This window comes from Sinocyclocheilus anshuiensis, unplaced genomic scaffold, assembly GCF_001515605.1.
Source record: "Sinocyclocheilus anshuiensis isolate Anshui unplaced genomic scaffold, SAMN03320099.WGS_v1.1 scaffold2630, whole genome shotgun sequence".
NCBI classification, from domain to species: domain Eukaryota; kingdom Metazoa; phylum Chordata; class Actinopteri; order Cypriniformes; family Cyprinidae; genus Sinocyclocheilus; species Sinocyclocheilus anshuiensis.
Window position 1 is genome coordinate 442,760 of NW_015537938.1, and position 22,956 is coordinate 465,715.

Here is a 22,956-nt window from a genome sequence, read left to right on the forward strand (position 1 = left end):
CCATCTTCAAGAAACGACTAAAAACACATCTGTTCCACCTTTATTTGACCCTCTAACTCTAGCACTTTCTATTCTATTTTAATTCTACTTTATCTTCTTTTTTTTAATTAAAAAAAAAACTATTTATATTTTTTCTATTCTATCTACTTGTTTTTCTTTGTGTGTGTGTTTATGTGTGAGTATAAAATATATATGCACACCTTGCTACATGTACTGCGTTAGGCTAACCGAGACTTGTCATTTGCACTTATATATTGTTGCTCTTTTGTTAGTTTTGACTGCTTTTATTGTCCTCATTTGTAAGTCTCTTTGGATAAAGTCTGCTAAATGACTAAATGTAAATGTAAACAGTTATTTGTGAATCCATTGTATAATACAAGGAATTTGCTGCCTATATAGTATAGTCTCTGGAAAGCTGTTCAGGAAATACATATGTATTGCGTGGATATGGATTGGTTCACTGGTTGAAAGTATGGTTTAATAACATATGCACTGATTTATAATACATTGGCTTAACCAGACATACTGATTTAGATACATTGATTTAATCAAGCACACATGGGTTTGCTCCTTTATAAACTGGATTGTTCTAGTAAACAGTGATTTCCTCAACTATGGTTTAGATGCATTGGTTGGATCAAGTATATATTGGTCTGATCAAGTATACATTGCTTTGTTCAATTACAGATTGGTTTGATTAACTAGGCCTATATATTTGTTTGTTCACATATATATTCATTTAGATACATCAGTTTGCTCAAGGGTGTATTGGTTTGTTCAAGTATGTATTGGTTTGTTCAACTATATATTGGTTGTCTCATGTATATATTGGTTTGTTCAAGTATACATTGTTTTTTCAACTATATATTGGTTTAGATACATTAGTTGGTTCAAGTACAGTGGTGTGAAAAAGTGTTGGCCCCCTTCCTGATTTCTTATTTCTTTGCATGTTTGTCACACTTTAATGTTTCAGATCATAAAAGATAACACAAGTGAACACAACATGCAGTTTTTAAATGAAGGTTTTTATTATTAAGGAAAAACAAAATCCAAAATTACATGGCCCTGTGTGAAAAAGTGTTTGCCCCCTAAACCTAATAACTGGTTGGGCCACCCTTAGCAGCAACAACTGCAATCAAGTGTTTGCGATAACTTGCAACGAGTCTGTTACAGCGCTGTGGAGGAATTTTGGTCCACTCATCTATGCAGAATTGTTGTAATTCAGCCACATTGGAGGGTTTTCGAGCATGAATCGCCTTTTTAAGGTCATGCCACAGCATCTCAATAGGATTCAGGTCAGGACTTTGACTAGGCCACTCCAAAGTCTTCATTTTGTTTTTCTTCAGCCATTCAGAGGTGGACTTGCTGGTGTGTTTTGGATCATTGTCCTGCTGCAGAACCCAAGTTCGTTTCAGCTTGAGGTCACGAACAGATGGCCGGACATTCTCCTTCAGGATTTTTGGTAAACAGCAGAATTCATGGTTCCATTTATCACGGAAGGGGGCCAACACTTTTTCACACCACTGTATATATTGGTTCAGATACATTAGTTGGCTTCGGTATATATTGGTTTGTTCAAGTATACATTGGTTTTTCAACTATATATTGGTTTAGATACATTAGTTGGTTCAAGTATGTATTGGTTTGTTCAACTATATATTGGTTTAGATACATTAGTTGGCTCCGGTATATATTGGTTTGTTCAAGTTTACATTGGTTTTTCAACTATATATTGGTTTAGATACAATGGCTCAAATATATATTGGTTTGTTTAAGAATATATTGTTTTTGTATGTATTGTATATGTTAGTTTGTTCAACTATATATTGGTTTTTAGATACATTGGCTCAAGTATATATTGGTTTGTTCCAAGTATACATTGGTTTTTCAGCTATTTATTGGTTTAGATACATTGGTTGGCTCAGTATCTTCGATGCGCGTCCGCGGCATTACGTAATGTTGGAAAGGTCACGCACGGTTAGTTCTTTGTCTGCATACTCCGGTTCAAAAATGTAGGGTAGGCCGAAAGACTCCATCTCCACCAACTTCAAAATCGTCCAACATCGTTGTTTTACCTTTTTTTGTAAAGGGCGTTTGACTTTCTTTGCACGTTTGCTTTGTAAACACTGGGTCAGTACTTCTACCTACGTCACACGTGACCTTTCCAACGTGATTATGTAATGTGTGAGGTCGAGCTAGTGTAAGATGAGCAAAAGTATAAACATTTAAATTTTTTCTTAGAAGATGACCGATTGTTTTGCTTATTTCACAGCTGGTATCGTGTAGAGCCCTTTGAAGCTGCACTGAAACTGCAGTTTGGACCTTCAACCCGTTGAAGTCCACTATATGGAGAAAAATCCTGGAATGTTTTCCTTAAAAACCTTAATTTCTTTTCGACTGAAGAAAGAAATACATTAACATCTTGGATGACATGGGGAGGAGTAAATTATTAGGAATTTTATTCTGGAAGTAAACTAATCCTTGAATATAACAGGGAGGAGACAAGGAGATCAACAATGATTTTTGTAAAAGCTTTTCAAAGTTTTTATGGCTTTTTTATATATAAGAGACAGGAATGACAGGGTAGAAGAGTTGGGGACGGGACCAGAAAAGGTCCTCACAAGAAATCGAACTCATGTTACTCGCATACGTCATGAGCATTGACCAGTGGCCACGGCTCTGACTTTGTGAATGCTTTTTAATAACTATTGTAAAGTATTCAAGTGAGTCTAAATGTACATGATCAAGCAAAAAAACAGCATAAAGACAAGGGGGAAAATGTAAAAAATAATTTAAGTGTTTACATTTATTTGCTACATAAACTGTTTTATACATTTGGGACACTTAACACATTTAGAAATTTTAAAAAGCTAACGCTGTTGCTGATGCACGTTTAGCCAAATTTCACTCAGGGGCGCGTTTCCATATGGCAGTCGCCATACCCTGTCTGTTGCCATACCCTGGCTGATCGCCACTGCATTCCCGCTATTAAAGGAGATTTTGTTTTTATAATACTACTAGCTTCATCACAAGGTCTGAATTTCTATAATCAGAGCTAACATAACCAAGCTGTTCTCTGCAATGTAATCAGATGTCTTCCTTGAAAACAAGCAATAATCATTTACTATGCTGTAACAAAATAAAAAAGTTAGTTTTGAGAATACACTGTTTACATTGTAAAATCGACATCCTACAGCCATTAACAAAGTCAAAGTGCACTTCTGGGACAAGGAAGAGAGAATGTAAAACAAATTCAATATATGTTATTTTATTTCCAAAGCTACACGAACCTTACTATACACATTTAAGATACTTAAATATAAAGTACAAACTAACAATTGTAAAACACACAAATAGAGAGAACAAACTTACTATAAAGAAATCCAAAAACATCCTACAATAACAGGATGTACACATAAAACTCTTGCCAATGTACCAATTGATTAGAACAGGTTTAACTTTTTTTCCATAGTGAATTAAAGAGTGGGTGAACTTAAGGAATGCACTGTATAATGATGAAACCGATTGTAGGGAAAGGCACTTGCCGCCTAGTCACTCTCTCCATCATCACTGATGATTCCCTGCAGGTTGGCCCAGGCTGCTCCTCTCTTGCGCCCTGTGTTTCTGTGGCTCTCTCCACTATCAGAGTCTGAGTTCACAACACATTTATAGGCAGAGGGGGGAGGAGAGACATTCTGTGCAGGGGGCCATGCTGCTGCAGCTGCTCTTCTTTTGGGACGTCCTGATGAACAAAGTTTCATTTCATTAGGTTTAGGCCAAAATGAAGTAAATCACATTTTACAACTCTCAGATTTCCATGCATTCATGTGAATTTTTTTGACCTTAAATTTAAATGTATCTACAGTAGTGTGTGATTACAAATTTAAGAACCTGTCTTAGATCTACTAATCATATTTCCTGACATACATTCACCTGAAAAACTAAGGTGAAGATTTATGGTAAAGATGATGACATCAGATGAACGATTCTGTTAAAGTGTGTAGCAAGAGGTTCCTGCCAGTTCCTGTTCTTTTATTGTTAAGTCAAATGAGCCAGATTACAGAGACTCTCACCTTTTGTTTGTAATGGCTCTTGGTGCCTCTGCCTAAGATTTTCAGTAGTTATGCTGATTGGATTAGGACTTGTGAAATGGGGCAGGTTGCTATGCCTGAATACTTCATTTGCATGCTTTGTTTAAGGTCGTCACCCACGTGCCTTGTCTCCATTTCTAAGCACTGTCCGCTAAAATGTATATAAACTACAATGCATCACTGCCTTAGCTAGACTTTTGATGACTGCAGCGCCACACAGTGCGTTCCCAATAAAGAAGTCTGCTGAAGATCCCCAAGAGTCTCCTGGTCTCAGCTTCTGCATTTCCAACAGTAGATACAATTTATAAACGTCATTACCCTGAGTGGCGATGATGTTGCTGACATCCAGCTCAGCCAGTTCCTGTGCTTCTTCTCTTTTTAGTCGAGCTTTTTTACATTTCTCTATGGAGGGCTGACCTGGGACAGACATATTTCATAGGTAATAAGAGTGTGCTTGTATGGACATTCTTTATAACATATGCAACATAGAAATCTCTCAGTGTACAAAAGAAAACAAACCATGTATTCTAAAGTGCATTACACTTGACTGACATTTATATGATATTAGTTGTTGTTGTTTTTTTCAGTAATGTGCAGGACTGTATTTTACATCAGCAGAAAATGCACTGAAAGGTAACCTAGTTACTCCACATACATGATTAAAAACACTGAAGGAATGCAAATCTGCATGTGCACATTTACCATAGCATTGAGATGATTCAGCAAATTGTATACGCGTTCCCCCTTCTGTTCACACATGCACACTAACCTTCCACACCCAGCTTCTCCAGCTCTTTTTTCAGCACAGCCACCTTTGCCTTTACTGATCGGCAGCCGTCTAACAGCTTCTTATAGTTCCGTCTCACACCACAGAGGGCGATGTAGCGCTTCAGCCTGGACACTGCCTTATTTTCTTCATCCTGATGGTCAAAAATAATTGAGTTATTATAATCAATACATATCGGAATAAAATTCAAAAATTGGGTTTAATAAAGGGCATGGACAGCATGTAGTCCACTTATGTGAGAATCAAACTGAAATTATCTATCTGACCAATTCTGGTTGTTACAAAAGACATTAAAAACAGAGCTTTTGTCCTTACTTTAATACTTGAGTCTTTACTACTTAAGCAAAAAAAACAACTTCTGGACCCCAAACTTCTGAAGGGTAATGTATGGTTGAATAACAACACTCTTGCTTGTTTGACATTACTTAAATATAACACACAGTAGTGAAAAAGTCATTTTTTGTGATGTGAGCTGTTCTCAAATTCATCTTGCCTTTCCTCTGGTTGTGTTCTCCCTCTCCTCACTGTGCTTTTTCTTTGTCGTACTTTTCTTTCCCTCCTTCTTGTCCTTCTCTTGTTCATCCTCATCCTCCAGTGAGGGAAGAGACGAGGAGTCAGAGTCCTCTGCTGCCTCCTTCTGACCGTCCTGTATTTTCTCTTCTGTCAAGAAAAAGAGAGATGAACAATGTAAGGAGAAAGGTTTAAGCATACACCGCTTTGACCTCTGAGGGATTCTTACCATTTTTCTCCATCTCTTTGGAGGACAAATTAGCAGCATCCTCTTTTTGATCTTTTTCCTCTTCACTGTCTCCGCTGCTGTCATTTTCAGAGTTGCTCCTGTTTTTTCTTTTAGCGCTCTTGTTATTCTCCTCTTCACTCTCAGAGCTGCTCCCAAAAACCTCTCTCTCCACTTCTTTCACAATATCCCTCTCGACTGGCTTCTTTTTTCTGATATCTTTTCTTTTACTCTGCGTCTTCACTTTGCTTTTCACTTTTTCATCCTCTGAATCACTCGAAGCCGGTGTATCAGTGATTTCCTTCACACTGTCTGAATCCTTTTTCTTTTCTTTCGATGGTTGTTTTTGCCTTGCCTCCTCCTCATCAGAATCCTTGAACTCCTCATCTTCGTCACTTTCTTTCACCTTCCCTTTCTTCTTCGGTTTCTTTTTCTTCTCACTGTCCCCTTTCAGTTTGCTCTGTCTCTTATTCTGTGTTTTTTTCTTAATGTTCTTTTCCTCTTGCTCCTCCTCACTGTCTTCACCCGCGTCTTTATCACTTTCAGCTTCATCCTCTTTTTGTTCTCCCTCGTTAATAGCTTTCTCTATTCCAGAGTCAGGGGAATCTGGACAAGAGAGAACGTAACGTTACTCACGCAACATCCAATAAGAAAAAACAAGAACAAACTCAACAAATACTACACGGTTACCTGGAGAAAACTCCTCCAGCCGTGATCTTTTTGTCTTTCCCACCATTTTATTCTCTTCATCCCCATCATCTTCATCCACCCTTTTCCTTTTGCTCTGGCTCTTTGAAGGATTCACACTCTTAATAAGAGGCTCATCATCACTGCTGTCCTGGAAATTGAAGAAGGTTGTCAGTTGTCAAAGCAAAGCCTTGACTTTAAAGGGGTCATCGGATGCAAAATTCACTTTTCAAGTTGTTTGAACATAAATGTATGTTGGAAGTGTGTGTACACATCCATCCTATAATTATAAAAATCCATCCAGTGTTTTTTTTTAAATCCCTATTTAAATCCCCTTTCTCAAACCAGGCTGTTCTGAGATTCCTGTCAAAATGACGTAGTTCTGTACAGGCCACTCCCACGATAGTTGATTGACAGTAGTGTTTCAGCACAGACTGGACCTGGTGACTTACCTTAGACCAGCCCTGAGTGAGCTGTCATCAGTCCGCCGTTGTGTTGACTCTGGTGCAGGGGAAGACAAGATGTCTCCGATTAAGTAATTGAGGTGCTTTATTGTTGGATGTAATAATGAATATAGCATTCGTCATTTACTCCCGACATCTGAGCTGCTGAAGACGCAGAGGATTAACGTTACTTTCGCTTTTAAGTGAATGCACCACTCCCGATCAGCCTAAATGCATCTATGTTCGCTCGAATCATTCGTGATCCAGCCTCATCTACAGAAGAAGTGAGTATAAGGGTTTTTTATGAATCTTTGCAAATCACCTTTCCTAATAATGCGCTAATTAGCAAGTTTCACGATGAATGCGACTACAGTAAACAGTCTCTCTGAGAGCAGCTCGGAAGAGAGAGGTGGGGCCAGCAGAGCTCATTAACATTTAAAGCAACATGGACTATAATGGCTCGATACAAACAGAGCTGATTTTGACAGATTTAAAAAGGTGTTTTTTATACTAACATTGAGAAATTTTAACCAAAGTATGTTATAGACTTTTAATTAAGACCCTAAAGAATCATATCAAGCAAAATGAGCATCCGATGACCCCTTTAAAATGTTACTGACATATCACATTATTCTTCACCATATTATCAGACAAGACTTTGCTCTTTCCTTTTTTATATTTGGAACCTTTCAAACAGAAATCATTAAACCGTTTCCGAACTCATTCCCAAATAAATGCAAAAGCATCATTTCATTGCCTCAAGAAAGGTAATTTAGATTAATTCATTTAAATTATAGTAGAGATGTTCACGGTACCAAAATAAGTTTGCATAACAGATTATAACCATGTTATGTATAACATAATATTTTAAAGAAAAACTGCTGATAAAATGCTTTGCAAGGTTACAATTCATCCCAGTCTATTTAGTAATATTTTTAACAACTTCCATTCTAACCACTTTATGAGTACATTTTCACCAAAAACTGCACTATTCAAAAACCTTTCTTTAATTTTGACACTGCACTTAACCCGGAGTGTTACTGTCATTCTAAACCCCACTTTTAACCCCAGGTAAAGGAACATTTCACACTTGTAGAATCTTTTCATACTTTTTAGAATTTATAATCAGGGATAGCACTGCTTTTTAGCCCAGGTTAAGAAATCCTGCTCATCTCCCACACATCTTTAGTGAACTACTTTTGCAGTGTTAACCCCCACATTGCTGTGCCAAACTTGCCCAGTGTGAAACAATGCAGTGTTAGAATGTTATGACTGGATACTTAACAACAGACACCCAGTCATGTGCCTCATAATTCATAAGAGGAAAATGTCAAATGGCGACAGAAAACTCCAAATTGGTGTGAAGAAACTACAACAGCAATTCTCAGCTAAAGACACCACTTCTGTCTGGAAAGGACACAAACTGGAAACAAAGCCCCCCACTCTGTTAACGACCAACGACTCTCCAACAACCTGAATGAGTTTTACTGTTGCTTTGAAAGACAATGGGATAGTCCTGATATCATCCCCCATGACACCAGCCTTCAGCTTGAGCTTGAACATCAGCTTCACCACAGCAGAAGCTGAGGCCTCTTCACAGCTCCACACCTCAACGGCTCCCTCCCCCTCAGCCCCATCACAGGAACGTCTCTCTCCATCCAGGAGAGAGATGCTAACAGAGTCTTCAAGAGACAGAACCCTCAGAAATCAGCCGGACCAGACTCTGTTTCTCCATCCACTCTGAAGTACTGTGCTGACCAGCTGTCTCCAGTGTTTACAGATATCTTTAAGACCTCTTTGGAGATATGCCATGTGCCAGCCTGCTTCAAGACCTCCACCATCATCCCCGTCCCCAAAAAACCCAGGATCACAGGTCTAAATGACTACAGACCTGTCGCCCTGACATCTGTAGTAATGAAGTCCTTCGAGCGCCTTGTATTGTCCCACCTCAAATCCATCACAGACCCTCTCCTGGACCCCCTGCAGTTTGCCTACAGAGCCAACAGGTCTGTAGATGGCACAGTTAACATGGCACACACACACACACACACACACACACACACACGTGTTGTTTCACATGTGTTACATTAACACACACAACTCAGGCTGCTATATTCTCACATCCCAGACTGTAAGCATTTGCACTGGCTCCTCGCTGCACATCTTGCACAATGTTCAGAAATGTACCATTTAAGTTTCAACTGTAAACATTTGCACTGCCCCATTTTACATATTCTGCACAAATGTAGAGTTAATGTTTATAATGTTTATTTTGTAATTTATATTTTTATCTTCCTAAATTCTTTCTTGCTCTTACCGTATAGCTTTTACTTGTCTTAATTTAAAACGGTTTACCTCATTGTTCTATTATTTATTCTTGTTTTTCTGTTGTCTTTGTCAAGCACCAATTTAGCACAGTTAACATGGCCCTCCACTTTATCCTCCAGCACCTGGACTCCTCAGGAACCTACGCCAGGATCCTGTTTGTGGACTTCAGCTCTGCGTTCAATACAATCATACCGGCTCTGCTACAGGACAAGCTCTGCCAGCTGAATGTGCCCATTCCACCTGTAGGTGGATCATAGACTTCCTGTCTGACAGGAAGCAGCATGTGAGAATGGAAAAACATGTTTCTGACCCCCGAACCATCAGTACTGGCTACCCTCAAGGCTGTGCTCTTTCTCCTCTCCTCTTCTCTCTATACACCAACAGCTGCACCTCCAGTCACGAGTCTGTCAAATTTCTTAAGTTTGCGGATGACACCACCTTTATTGGGCTCATCTCTGACGGGGCTGAGTCTGCCTATAGGTGGGAGATTGACCGTCTGGGTGCAATCAGCACAACCTGGAGCTCAACGCTGTAAAAACAGTGGAGATGGTGATTGACTTCAGGAAGAACCCAGCCCCACCTGCCCTCATTATCCTGTGGACTCTGTCAGCTTCCTGGGCACCATCATCACCCAGGACCTCAAGTAGGAGTTCAACATCAGCGCTCTAATTAAAAAAGCACAGCAGAGGATGTACTTCCTGAGGCAGCTGAAGAATTTTAACCTGCCAAAGACAATGATGGTTCACTTCTACACTTCCATCATTGAGTCCATTCTCACCACCTCCATCACCATCTGGTAGCCTATGCTGCTGCCACTGCCAAGGACAAAGGCCGACTGCAATGTGTCATCTGCTCTGCTGAGAAGGTAATCGGATGCAACCTCCCATCTCTTCAGGACCTGTTGACACATCTCACCCTGGACACAAACTTTTTGAAAAACGCCACAAAAACAGTTTCTTTCCATCTGCAACTGCTATTATCAACAATACCCACGACCCATCAGGGCTTCTTACTCACGAGTCACGCCCATGGACATTACACTTCACATTAAAAAACACACACACACACACACACACACACACACACACACACACACACATGTTGTTTCACATGTGTTACATTAACACACACAACTCAGGCTGCTATATTCTCACATCCCAGACTGTAAGCATTTGCACTGGCTCCTCGCTGCACATCTTGCACAATGTTCAGAAATGTACCATTTAAGTTTCAACTGTAAACATTTGCACTGCCCCATTTTACATATTCTGCACAAATGTAGAGTTAATGTTTATAATGTTTATTTTGTAATTTATATTTTTATCTTCCTAAATTCTTTCTTGCTCTTACCGTATAGCTTTTACTTGTCTTAATTTAAAACGGTTTACCTCATTGTTCTATTATTTATTCTTGTTTTTCTGTTGTCTTTGTCAAGCACCAATTTACCAAGACAAATTCCTCGTACATGTATACATACAGTACTTGATATTAAACGTGATTCTGATTCTGAAGAAGAGCTTGTTTTATTCTTACCTCTATAAACCAAAAACGTTAATTCAGGACAAACTTGATAGTACAGTTGACAAAGTCTACTAAGGATGCACAATGCTAGAGCTGCGTTCATCCAATCAGTGACACGGACACCGCAAACATGCAAAAAAGAATTTTAACTTAGGAATGTACAGAGTGAAACCTCACCCTGTGAATACATCAGACTAATTGTTTATCAATTTATTCTAAAGAGATTTATTTCAAAGAGATTATTGCACCAGTAACCAAAGGGCGAATCTTAGCAAAATATCGTTTTTTGACAGATGCATGATGTTAAGATCACATGACTTCAACATCTCTTCTTCACCTGCATCTTCAAAAGTTCCTCCTCCACAATTTTCTTCATCAGCTGTCTGTCCTTGATGCTGAGCGACTCTCTCCCCACCTTTTCCAGGTATCTCCTCCGCAGAATGCCTAAAGTCAGTGTACTGAAAGATGGCAGAGTAACAGCAAATTAAACATGTAAATAACTGCACAATAGCCGATATCATTCTGATTGACCAATATAAATCAATGAAAAATGTCACATGACTTTAACACTTCACATCATTTGGACACAGCAAACCGTTACAAAACACAAGTACACTTTCACTTTAGTGCCTTGCGCATTAACACGAGTGATGTGATGCACAGACACATGTTCTGTAAAACCGCTCAAGCATGCTACTGTACTACAGTATTTCCTTCAAGCTCTTTTACGTAAGCTGCGTCACACATGATTGTAGTATCCCTTGATCATATTTATTTACGATACCTGCTAATTAAAGCGCTTCTTATGCGATGTGACCGTATTCATGCAAACAGCTTACACTAACCACCCCTTTATATCTGTTTCTTTTTCCTTCATGTCACACACTAGCTATTATGTGAGACCTGACATGCGTTACCGAATTTCTCAAGCAACGAGTTTGATTCAGCCCTGACTTACTAACATAGCGTTCTTTGATGTGTAACTTAATGATGATAACATCCGTTTTGAGAGCACTTTACCTGAGGTCCGAACACTTGTGCAGTTCTCTCACAACGAACTTTCGGATCACATCCTCTTCTTTGGCCATGTTTTTTTTTTTACACACTTGCGCCACTTTTTACTCCACTGCGTACTGTCTGTGTGTGTGTGTGTGCGTGTGTGCGTGTGCGTACTAAGTGCGCGGCCCTACCTTGGCGCGCTTTGCTGTGCATGGCTACGTTACTTTACGTCATCGCGCACAATTTCCGCTAGACGTGATCACGTAATAGACATAACATTGTAACGTTGGTCTGCTTCATGTCCAATTATTAAAACCTTTTCTTTCATTAATTCACTTATAAGTGTGACCCTGGAGCACCAAACCAGTCATAAGTAGCACAGGTATATTTGTAGCAAATGAAATAGCCAACAATACATTGTATGGCTCAAAATGATCGATTTTTCTTTTATGCCAAAAATCATTAGGATATTACAGGCGCTTTTCTCAATATTTAGATTTTTCTGCACCCTCAGATTCCAGATTTCCAAATAGTTGTATCTCGGCCAAATATTATTCTATCCTAACAAACCACCATACGTCAATTGAAAGCTTATTTATTCAGCTTTCAGATGATGTATAATTCTGCATTTCAAAAAATTGACCCGTATATGTTTTGTGGTCCCTGGTCACAAATATGTTCATATGGAGTTGTTGGACAAGTCTTAAACAGCTACTTTATATGCTCCATTTTTAAAAAGATATTTACTCTTCTCATATTCACCATTTTCATCCTTCATCTGGTATGAATGTCATTTCGACACTCTGTTATAACCTACTGTCTACTTTTTATGATTGATTCTCGTGCTTTGGAATAAGTTTCCTTTGCTATTTTTGAAGACAAAATAAAATAACTTAACAAGGGTTTTACCAAAAAGCATTTTTATTGAAAATGTTAAAGGAATATTAATTCCAGTTGATTAATAAAATTCCAAAACAATATCCGGACGGCATTCCACATATACTAGTTTAATTGGCAGAATTAAGGGGTGTTTTTTGGTCTAGGACAGTGAGTGCATACATTTATGGCTTACATTTGTCAATAAAACATAAATCATTTTGTGAAGGGGTTTGTACCGTAGTGGTAACTACTATTGTGATTCAAAGGAGCAATCTTTGTCTAGAAATGACCCTGAAATAAAATTACTTTTTCTTTTTTTTTTACTGCAGGTGTGGCAACAAGTCTAACACGTCTTAACTTCTGTTTTAGAATGTATTGTTACATAATGCTAGAAACTATTGCAATCTTTTTCTTTTTAAACCAAAACAATATTAGTTTTATAAATATTAGCATGCCCATTGAAAATGTTAAACACTAATCGTGAGGCACAGTTGTGTAAAATGATTTACTTGTTATGTTTTCCTTTTATGTTACAAAAAGGATGTTTAAAACTGGACTCCCTGCTATCTATGGCTGCAACAACAAGCTTTGCACATTTGGTCAGTTTCCCAGAAGATCTGACAGTCCTAGACAACATGACACCTCCACCATGTACCCCTCAAGTCAGCATACATCACAGTTTACCATTGATCACCAAAAGATTAACTTTCACACGGCCCATACAAACAAACAAAACACAACTTATTTCACATTGAATCTTGAAAAAGTGAAAATTCTGGACAATAAATTAACTGAATAATAAATTAAATTTAACAAAAATGAAAAAAGGTCATGTAAATGTATCTCACAGAAGAAAATAAAACTGTACCACTGTGGCAACTTCAGTATTATTTCTAAACTAGCCCATAATTACCCCCCACCCCTCCCATTTCAGTGCAGTATTAAACATACCAAAGTTGTCTTTCTTTCCTCAACCAACTTTTCCATTGTTCACATGCATATTGGTAGTACAATGCATTGTATCGTTCTGATTCAGTCTTTGTAGACAGTCTGCTGTCCGTGACCCCTCTCATCATGCATAATATGCCTCCGCACATGGATACGCCTCACCCGCCTATCCCCGCCTCCCACACCTGCCCCTTCCTCCTCTGACTGGCCCACACCTGGCGACGAGACGCCCACTGACTCCAGCAGGGCCATGCCTCCCAAACCCGAGCCTCGCCCATTTTCATAGATCAAAATGTTGAGTGTCTCCTCAAAGATTCGAGCTTCTGGGAACTCAACCTATGTGAACAGATGAAAAAAAGAAGTTAGAAAACACATTTATACACATAGACAAGACAGTTCAAGTCCCTTTTGCTCACTTTGGTCTGTTTCTTCTCAGTGGCATAAACAATAGAGGTGCAGCAGACTTCGGCAATCTTGCGTCCCTCGCCGTAAAAAGACCAGCAGCATATCTCATCTCCCAACACGTCTTTAATGAACAGCACTCTGCCATTAAAGCGCAGCCCCAGCTTATCGAACAGCTCAATGTTCTTCAGAAGGTTATCATCAGAGTTGCTGAGGAAACAGGGTAAAATTGATTGAAAAACAGCACCACTCGTTGACATTTACATATTTGGCATACATTTTTTTTAAATTCATGCATTCCCTGAAAATCTAACCCATGACCTTGGCGTTGCTAGTGCTATGCTCTACTGTTTGACAGACAGGAACATTTAAATGTCTCAATATCATTTTCTTACTGCTTCCTATAGTAACCAGGCATAATTACAAGGGGTCATTGAGCCACATGTCTTGTGTGTGTATGACTACAATTATTCATTTATATTCAGAATAGTATTTGAATAAGTCACATTATGATTCATATGCTTTCTGAAATGAGGTGGTGGTAAACTCAGAAAAGTAAACGTAAAAAAAAAAAAAAAAAAAATAAAAAAAAAAAAAAAAGGCTGAAGAAGTGAGGCTGAATGTACCTGGTATAGGAGTATTTATTGTTCCCTCTGTTATTCTGCAGTTTCACCACTGGCTGTAATGAGGAAAAGATTACTTATGAAACAAAGACCACAAAAATCTCATTACCATTATTAATATCAATGTAATTTTCCTCAGAGCTCCATACTACATGCCCATATAAAGCAGTCCTTAAAGGCTGGACTACATTACATGACTTTTAAGGCAAGACATCACAGAAAAAATAAACTAAAAGATATCACCATACTTCCCCAGCTAATTAATCATAGGACATTAATACTTTTTAATTGTATTAAATTTATTTGTATTTTATTTTATTTTTATTATTTTGTATTAAATATTTTCTGAAATGTTGTTTAAATATGCAAATGGTGCATTATTCAATTAAATGTGCTAATCTATAGACGCAAATAAAGTCTAACAAAATAAAATAAACACTTAAATGTGAAACCTGAAAGAGAACATGTAGCAAAATAGCCCAAAATCACAAAATTAAAAAAAAGTAGTGCACGAAAAAAAAAAAACTATTGTTTTGCCTGTAGCGTTTTACTTTAAAATCTATACAAAGATTTAAAACACCAGGGATCATACACTTGGCAACTCTGTAAATGTTTACAGAGCAAAACTGGACATTATATACTAAATGTCTACTATGACTACTGAATTACACACTACTACACTTTCATGTTGTTCTGACATAAAGACAAAGTGTGCCACATTGCTAGGAGATGAATGAAAAAAATGGTAACATGCATTCTAAAATCAGCTCAAAATATCAAACGTGTTTGATATCTCTTGACTGGATGGAATCATAGTTTGAATCACGTCTGTACACTACACAACTTTCACAACTGACCAATATCTGCCGACTGGCTCTAGCTTCTGGCAACAAGTGCTAACTCCTCCAGACTTTGAATCTGGGCAAAAAACTAGGCAAAATTCGTGTAGTGCAGTCTAAAGAGAGATCATTTTTCTTGTGTTGTTTTGGTCTAAGGGGGAAGTAAATATTCTGCTGTGTTATCTCACCTTCCTACAGGTGGCTATCATCCTCTGTTCCTCTTTGGCTGAAGTGATCATAGGAATGTGACATCCCCTGCAGATATCCCTGCGTTTCTGCATCAACATCAAGCAAGCCATTAGTAAGTGACAGACCAACAGTCAAACACCTTCCTTGGCTCAAAGAAGCATTCAACTTCTCTATAGACACGTGCTACTTTGGACCAACACTGATGGTACAGAAGCACGCTCCAGTGGATCCTCTAACCTGTAATGTGGTGAGGCAGTGCTGCACAAGACCCTGCAGCCTGTAGTACTGCGCCTCCTTCAACACCTCCTCTAGCTCCCGTGTGCTCTCCGGCAAAGGAACTGTCCCGTCCCGCAGGAAGTTCAGCACCAGGGAAAAGTGTCTCCCACATCTGTCCAGTACCACCCAGCCTTAAAAGAAGTGAAGAAATATTTAAAAGGATAGTTCACCCAAAAATTTAAATTAGATGTTTATCTGCTTACCCCCAGGGCATCCAAGATGTAGGTGACTTTGTTTCTTCAGTAGAACACAAACAAAAATGTTTAACTCAAACCGTTGCAGTAGTATGTTTTTTTTACTCTTAAAGCCGTGATTCCTATTCACTTCCATTATATGACTGACAGACTGCAACTGTTTGAGTTAAAAATCTTCGTTTGTGTTCTACTGAAGAAACAAAGTCACCTACATCTTGGATGCCCTGGGGGTAAGCAGATAAACATCCAATTTTCATTTTTGGGTGAACTATCCCTTTAAATACACATCTCTGATCTAGTTTCTGCATCTGTTATTGTAGAATAACGCTTGGGAACAGGGGCAACAAACAGCTTTTGTCCTAGGTACACTTGCACATTGTTTTTCAGGTAACTTTGTAGGAAGATTTCTTCAAGTGTCCTGGAGACGTTGTCACAGTTCTTCTGGATTTAGTCTGTCTCAGTTTTTTCATGTAATGACTCGATAATGATGAGATCAGATCTTACCAACACCAAACTTTTGAAAAGTATTGTATAACAACACATTCTCATGCTTTTTCTTACCCTCTGAGTCTATGGTGACCTCTGTGTTTCCGTCACAAATACTCCTTAGCAGACTGTCCTCCTTGCTGAGCGTCTGGACCGTGGTGTAGTGGAGAGTTCCCCCCACGTTGAGCTTCACATACTTACTCCCCGCCAGGCTCCTGCCGGCCTTTTCTTCCCGAACATGGCTGGAGGATGATGCAGCAGAACCAGACACAGTCACCACATTCCCGCCAGATGAACCAGATGCCTCGGCAGACATCAGGGGAGTAGAAATCAAATACTGCTTATTCACTGCCTAAATATATAAAGCCCACAAATACAGAGCAGACAGAATTACGGTCTGATTGTTATGAGATGTTTTAAGCAGTACTGAGTCATTCTGAAATGCAGTGGTTGAGGAATAGTTCATCCATGCTTCCTCACTCTCATGTCGTTCCAAACCTGTATCATTTTCTTTCTTCCATGGAACACAAAAGGAGACTTTCTAAAGAATATACTTGTTTTCATTCATGTAATTTAACTGGACTGGAGCTGTCAAGCACAAAAAACAGCAAAAAAATCAGTCCTAGCTCTCTTTTGTGTGTTCATGAAAGTAGCAGCCATGTCCAATTTGTGAACAAAATTGTTCCTTCAAGCCTCGAGTCAGATCTTTTGAGTAAATCAGTTGATCCAGTTAATAAAACTGGTCTGAATGCTTCATATATTAACTGAATTGAACTAATCCAGTTGTTAAGTTCAACTAAAACGGTTTCCCACTGAAGGGCAACATTTCCAGTGACGAGCATCTGTTTATATGATTTTAAAATGATCAAATGGTTTCAAAAGACTTGGAAAAACAGCACACAAGTCACATGGATACTTTTATGATATTTTTAACTATGCTTTTTATCATTTCGGATGCCTGACAGCCCCAGTCCTCATATGAAAAAGACTGTCCCGAAATATCTGCAAAAACTCATCTTTTGTGTTCTACTTACTTACATGTTTGAAAAATAGTAACTTATGTAAATAATATCAAAACATTCTTTTCTGTCTGACTCTGAACTATTCCTTTAAAAGAAAATGTAGCCAGCAGGACATCAAAGCGATCTCCAGTGATTACTCACAGGATTTCACATATGTTCAGAATACATAAAATTTGATGAGAGCAAAATAAACTAATAAATGCTGTAACATCTTCAGAGATATGCGCGAACAAGGTGACAGTACACCATTATTTACGGTCATAAACTGTGCACACCAACCACCAAACTGTGACAACCACTGTAACGATATCCGAAAACACAAAGACAACATCCAGAAAGTCAGAAACATAATACATGAAATACAAAGCAATGCTTTTATCATCCGTCATACTAGAGAATCCAAAGATCCCACTGGGGCATCCCTAAAAACTAACACATATAAAATATAACACCCCCTTAGTAGTGCTCAGAGGCTTGTGAATATCTGCCCACTCCACTGGGGAGGCCACAGATGTGTTTCTGTACTGATATCAGAGGAAATGGACAGAATTAGGTCAACACATTCAGTAAAATCCTAACTCCAGCTGAGAGATCTCGCTAATCCTCGTCTAGACCACACCAAATATATTTCCCACCGTTCACTGGCCATTTAATAACTTGACAACTGACGATTAAAGGGAAACACATCCACATAACGTGTCTTATACTGATAAGCTTATTAGCCCCTGAGCTAGCTCTTGATAACATTAGTATGGCTGTCAACGAGCAAACACTCACCGAGCTGGGTCCCCGCGATAAGGTGCACAAAATATAAAGTATTCGCGACGGACAGTTATATCTATAACACTAAGCCTGCCATGATTTTTCACCAAATCATAATTTCCTCTGTTGTCTTGCCGCACGACTGTCTCGTTCCTCTTTATTGCTTGTTGTGGGTTGACAATGGCTGCTTCCCCTCGCGAGGAGTCTTTCGTTGACTGATTGGCCCACCTCAACGTCAGTCAAGCGAGTTAGTCCCGCCCCCAGTCTGAATCCAGCCAATCGTAAAGGCCAGTTTTATAAGGTCAATGTTTTCTTCTGACACAAAATTTAGTTTAAATTTTAAAACATTTTTTTTTTCTGTCTTGGGAACGTGAAAAACTTAAATTAATGTACCGTGTGATTGTGTATACACACACAAGTACGTAAATGTGTGTATGTTTATAGCTTGTGTATATCTATCTATCTATCTTATCTATCTATATGCTATTTTGCTAATAGCAAAACAAATACCAGTATGTATTATCCATAAAGATGTCATTTATGAAAGACACATTCACCATCCAACAGAGACTTTTATTTAATCTTAAATCTCAGCAAATAAATGTCTTCATGACAAGTATATTATGTTGATAAATAAATAACAATCAAGTAATACTACAATGCAATAAAGCCCTCCACAACATGGGCTCTGGTTATGGCACAGTGGAAAAGACTAAACTCACTGCATATTAACAAGAAACCATGAGATAAATAAATAAATGAATTAAAAAATGCAATTTATAAAAAAGCATTTCAGTTCGATTACTGCATCACAGCAGGCAGTTTTTTTCTATATATATTTTCCTCAACATAGTGCATATGCAACAACATCAACTCTGATAACAATGACTTTAAGTATAATTGATCATGAATCCTAAGCTGAAGCGGTAAAATATACAATCGTTGCGTGCCGTAAGCGAGAGGACATTCCGCTCCTCTGAAACATGGTCATTCAACATCAAGCAGAAATAGATTCTTAAGAAACAGCAAAGAACAATATGAAATGCTGGCATTGTCCTCATTTTACATAATAATGTGAGAAATACTATGGCAACCAGTGAAACGTGAAGTGACGTCACATTATGGGATGTATTTTGGCACTGAATCCGCTTGTATACTCAATATTCAATCAAAATATTTACATTCAATATGTTCTTGTCATCATGTATATGTACGTGTGAATGTGTGGCCATGTGTCTGTATACAAACATGGGATCATGAGAGTATAGTTTTCATTTTTCAGATTATATACGTATGTGTACTTATCTTTGTCAAAGTCTCTCTCTTTCTCTCTCTCTCTCTCTCTCTCTCTCTCTCTCTCTCCCCATTCAATTTCTCGTTCTTTCTTTCACTCCATCACTTTACAGTCCTTAAGGCACCAGACCTTCTGTTATAAAACATGCCTGACTGTAGAAATCATACTCACCGTATGTACATACAACTATTTTTTTTGTTACTTTCAGTATTTCATTACTCTGATGTACATATACAGCCAATAACATACACACATGTAAACATGCGCTAACATACTACACAGGCACCTGCATCAACTCACAAGCAAACGCACTTGGTACGTACATACATCAGTGAATCGACCGAGAGGGAGGAGAGAGAGACTGTGCAGAGTGGGATTCATGTGTTGTCATTAATTGTGTCTTGCAGAGAGAGAGAGAAAAATAACAGTATCCTTTCTTTTCTTCTCCTTTTCAGTCACCCAAAATTTGGATTCATTTGAAGACTTCTGTCTCAGATGGACACCTCATACTCTCGTGTGTCCTACAATCAGAGAGGGAAACAAACTTCACTAGCAAATATGACAGAAAATCGTCATCTAAAGCCAAGCAGCATTGTTTATTTTTTGTAAAATTATAATTAATATAATACAGATAAATTGACATTACATACAACAAAAAGATAGAAAACACAATTTTTTATCAAATTTATATGATGATACAGCAGCATCTGCACTACTGTTTAAAAGTCTGGGGTCAGTATATGATTTCATTGCTTTAAAAAAGAAAACAGAAATTAATACTTTTAGCAAAGATGCATTAAATTGATTAAAAGTGACAGTAAAGACATTTATGACTGAGCTTTCTATTCATAAAATAATCCTGAAAAAAGCAGGATTTTGACAAAAAAAATTAAGCTGCACTGTTTTCAACACTGATAATAATAATAAATGTTTCTTGAGCCACACATCAGTATATTAGAATGATTTCTGAAGGTTCATGTGACACTGAAGACTGAAGTAATGATGCTTTGGAAAATATATTACAATGAAAAATAATTATTTAAAATTGTAATAATACTTTTGCAATATTTCTGGTTTTACTGTATTTTTGATCAAATAACTGCAGCCTTGGTGAGCAAAAAGCACACAGACAGTCACACTAGACTTTGAGCATGCGAAACAATTTCTCCAACGGTCGTTATGTGACGTCACGCTGTGCAGCGTCTTTTTATGAACTTAAATTCAACACATAAATTATAAAATCTAAAATGTAAAAACATACAATCTACTCCACTTTCCTGCAGGAAAGGAGGTGATGCTGTGACGTATCGATCTGCCGTTGGTCACACGGTGTCACGTGATGCGAATTCGCAGGCCAGAGGTCACCAAGCTTGAACTTTGCTACGCAGCGAAATGCGAAATATCTTCGCACGGGCTTGCGTTTCCGGTCTGACGCATTCGCATGCGTATGAATGGAAGTCAATGTAACGAAAAGTCTGGTGTGACCGCGGCCTAAGAGACTTCTTTCAAAAACATTAAACCCAAACTTTTGAATGGTAGTGCATCTATATATTTCTATACATAAAATAAGAGGGAATGCTGTGCTGGAAGATCTGCAAGATCAAAGACAGCAAACAGACTATGATTCCCTAAAGAGAAAATCAATGCCTTGGATTTCTTGGTGTTCAGTTACACATCCTAACAGTTTATAAGTACAAATTCCACTAGGTTGTGAGCATCTTACCCCTGCCTCATAGAGAGGGTTGTTAAAGTCAGACTCCACTGTTATGGGACTGTAGGAGTGGGTGTGAGAGAGAGACTTCCAGAACAACGGTTTCCACTGCCACCTACACACACTGAGAGAGACAGGAAGAGACGATAGACGAGGTGTTAGTGCAGAAGAGCTAAATAAGGAACAGCTGTGAAGAAGGTTTTGATGCAAGGAATGCAAGGAAGGTTTGATTTTATCCATAGGGAAATGGGTTAGGAAATGGTAGAATGTTGTTTATTTATTTATTTCATTTCACTTCAAATTTCCAGCCCAAGAGCCACCAACAACGACCTTTTCTCTGAAATAATGTGCAATAGTAAATTATACAAAATAAGACCAGGAACATTCGCATTGTAAAGTACATATTTTATAATAATAGGGTCAATTTTGATTTCATGTTAACTTTAACACAAGATAAAAGCATTCAGAAACACAAGCATGCCAAACTTACTTGGTATAGTACATGTAGATTCCACCAATCAGAAGGATGACCAGAATGATTGGCAGGATAATAGCCAATGCAATGTTCTCGCTCAGCATTTGATGAGAGGCCTCTAATGACTGAGAAACTGCAAAGAGTGGAGATTAATAACATCATTATGTGACATAGTGGGCCAAATTATCAAACCAATATGAATAGTACTTAACAATGACAACCAACGTTACCCTCCAGTTTATGATCGTCCAGTAGCCCTTCATAGGCCACTGCAAATAAATAAAACATGACGTTTTCAAACTCTTCAGATAGAAATGCCAACTCTGTGTATTAGACTAGTTCACATTCACATACCTTTACAGAAGGGTGGTGGGCTGTTCCACTGAGAGGGGTGTCCTGGGACACAGTTGATGATGACATCCCCAATGAGCTCATAGCCCTCATAGCAGAAGAAGCGCAGTGTCTCACCTGCCTGGTAACTGTGCTTGTACAGAGTCTGGTAGCCATTGTCAGGCACGCCAGGGTTTGGGCATGGATCATATTTTACTGTTTAGCAGAAAAATAGAGGGCAATATGGTTGATTGGTGGCATAGAGGTTAGTACATTAGACAGAAATCTGGTACTTGGGATTAGGCCTGGGCGATAAAACGGTATCGATATTTATCGACAGTACACTTTCATTGATAACTATATAAAAATTTTTCGATATAGTGCATGATATAGGCACGTGCTATGAGTGACGCAGACAGCACACACAAACATGAACACATGCTGAATTGAGTGCTGTGCCTGCCTGTGATGAGGAGATTGTGAATAAAGAATGAATATTAGTCGAATTTAAAATAAACATTTGCATTTGAATGTATATGAGAAATATAGCAACTCAATGCGGAGAAGATCTTGAATGGGTTCAAATCTAAAAAAACGAAACCAAGCCATTCACACATTCAGCGTGAATCGTTCAACATTTTTTAGACGGACAAATGACTGCTGCACTTGCGTCTCTCACACAAGAGATGTATAGAAAGCCATGCAAAGTTAAAACAGTTTAAACTTTTAGAAAACACGTCACGACTTTGTGGAGGTTTATTCCTTTTCACTGCGTCTCATAAGTTTTTAAATGCAATCTGTGTGATCGGCGCTTCGCTCTTTGGATTAAGCAATGCATAAATACATGATGCTGTTTTGTTCATAATTGTTTATGCAATTTACGAAATTATATTTGATTTTTATGAGTTAATTTAGACGTAATGCACGTTTTTAT

General features: G+C 38.3%; 3 protein-coding genes across 6 annotated transcripts in view; all 3 read right to left on the minus strand.

Annotated features, from left to right (window-relative positions):
* Positions 1 to 3,391: 3,391 nt before the first annotated feature.
* LOC107660774 (HIRA-interacting protein 3-like) lies at positions 3,392 to 11,795 on the minus strand. 2 transcript variants are annotated; one of them, XM_016450192.1, is made up of 8 exons: positions 11,614 to 11,795; positions 10,931 to 11,051; positions 6,305 to 6,452; positions 5,618 to 6,220; positions 5,372 to 5,538; positions 4,861 to 5,011; positions 4,410 to 4,508; positions 3,393 to 3,742 (listed from the first exon to the last, which is right to left on the minus strand). In XM_016450192.1, the coding sequence occupies exons 1-8, from the start codon at positions 11,679 to 11,681 to the stop codon at positions 3,549 to 3,551; spliced, it is 1,551 nt and encodes a 516-aa protein (XP_016305678.1). In that variant the 5' UTR covers positions 11,682 to 11,795; the 3' UTR covers positions 3,393 to 3,548. The 2 variants fall into 2 exon arrangements, with proteins under 2 accessions (XP_016305684.1, XP_016305678.1); XM_016450198.1 differs by lacking the exons at positions 10,931 to 11,051; positions 11,614 to 11,795 and adding an exon at positions 6,754 to 6,790 and having other exon boundaries at positions 3,392 to 3,742.
* A 1,486-nt stretch (positions 11,796 to 13,281) lies between these two features.
* Positions 13,282 to 18,429, minus strand: LOC107660789 (BTB/POZ domain-containing adapter for CUL3-mediated RhoA degradation protein 1-like). Its single transcript, XM_016450209.1, has 7 exons — positions 18,228 to 18,429; positions 16,504 to 16,780; positions 15,710 to 15,879; positions 15,472 to 15,558; positions 14,448 to 14,500; positions 13,836 to 14,031; positions 13,282 to 13,755 (listed from the first exon to the last, which is right to left on the minus strand). The coding sequence occupies exons 2-7, from the start codon at positions 16,742 to 16,744 to the stop codon at positions 13,504 to 13,506; spliced, it is 999 nt and encodes a 332-aa protein (XP_016305695.1). The 5' UTR covers positions 16,745 to 16,780; positions 18,228 to 18,429; the 3' UTR covers positions 13,282 to 13,503.
* A 335-nt stretch (positions 18,430 to 18,764) lies between these two features.
* Positions 18,765 to 22,956, minus strand: part of LOC107660756 (seizure protein 6 homolog) — a 15,260-nt gene continuing 11,068 nt past the window's right edge. For 2 of the 3 annotated variants that reach the window (XM_016450173.1, XM_016450182.1), the window contains exons 15-19: positions 22,047 to 22,238; positions 21,905 to 21,961; positions 21,708 to 21,825; positions 21,230 to 21,341; positions 18,765 to 20,027 (exon numbers count right to left, since the gene is read on the minus strand). In XM_016450173.1, the coding sequence (XP_016305659.1) occupies positions 19,998 to 20,027; positions 21,230 to 21,341; positions 21,708 to 21,825; positions 21,905 to 21,961; positions 22,047 to 22,238 (509 nt within the window). In that variant the 3' untranslated portion in view covers positions 18,765 to 19,997. The remainder of the gene's footprint in view (positions 20,028 to 21,229; positions 21,342 to 21,707; positions 21,826 to 21,904; positions 21,962 to 22,046; positions 22,239 to 22,956) is intronic. The other variant, XM_016450177.1, reaches the window with a different exon arrangement.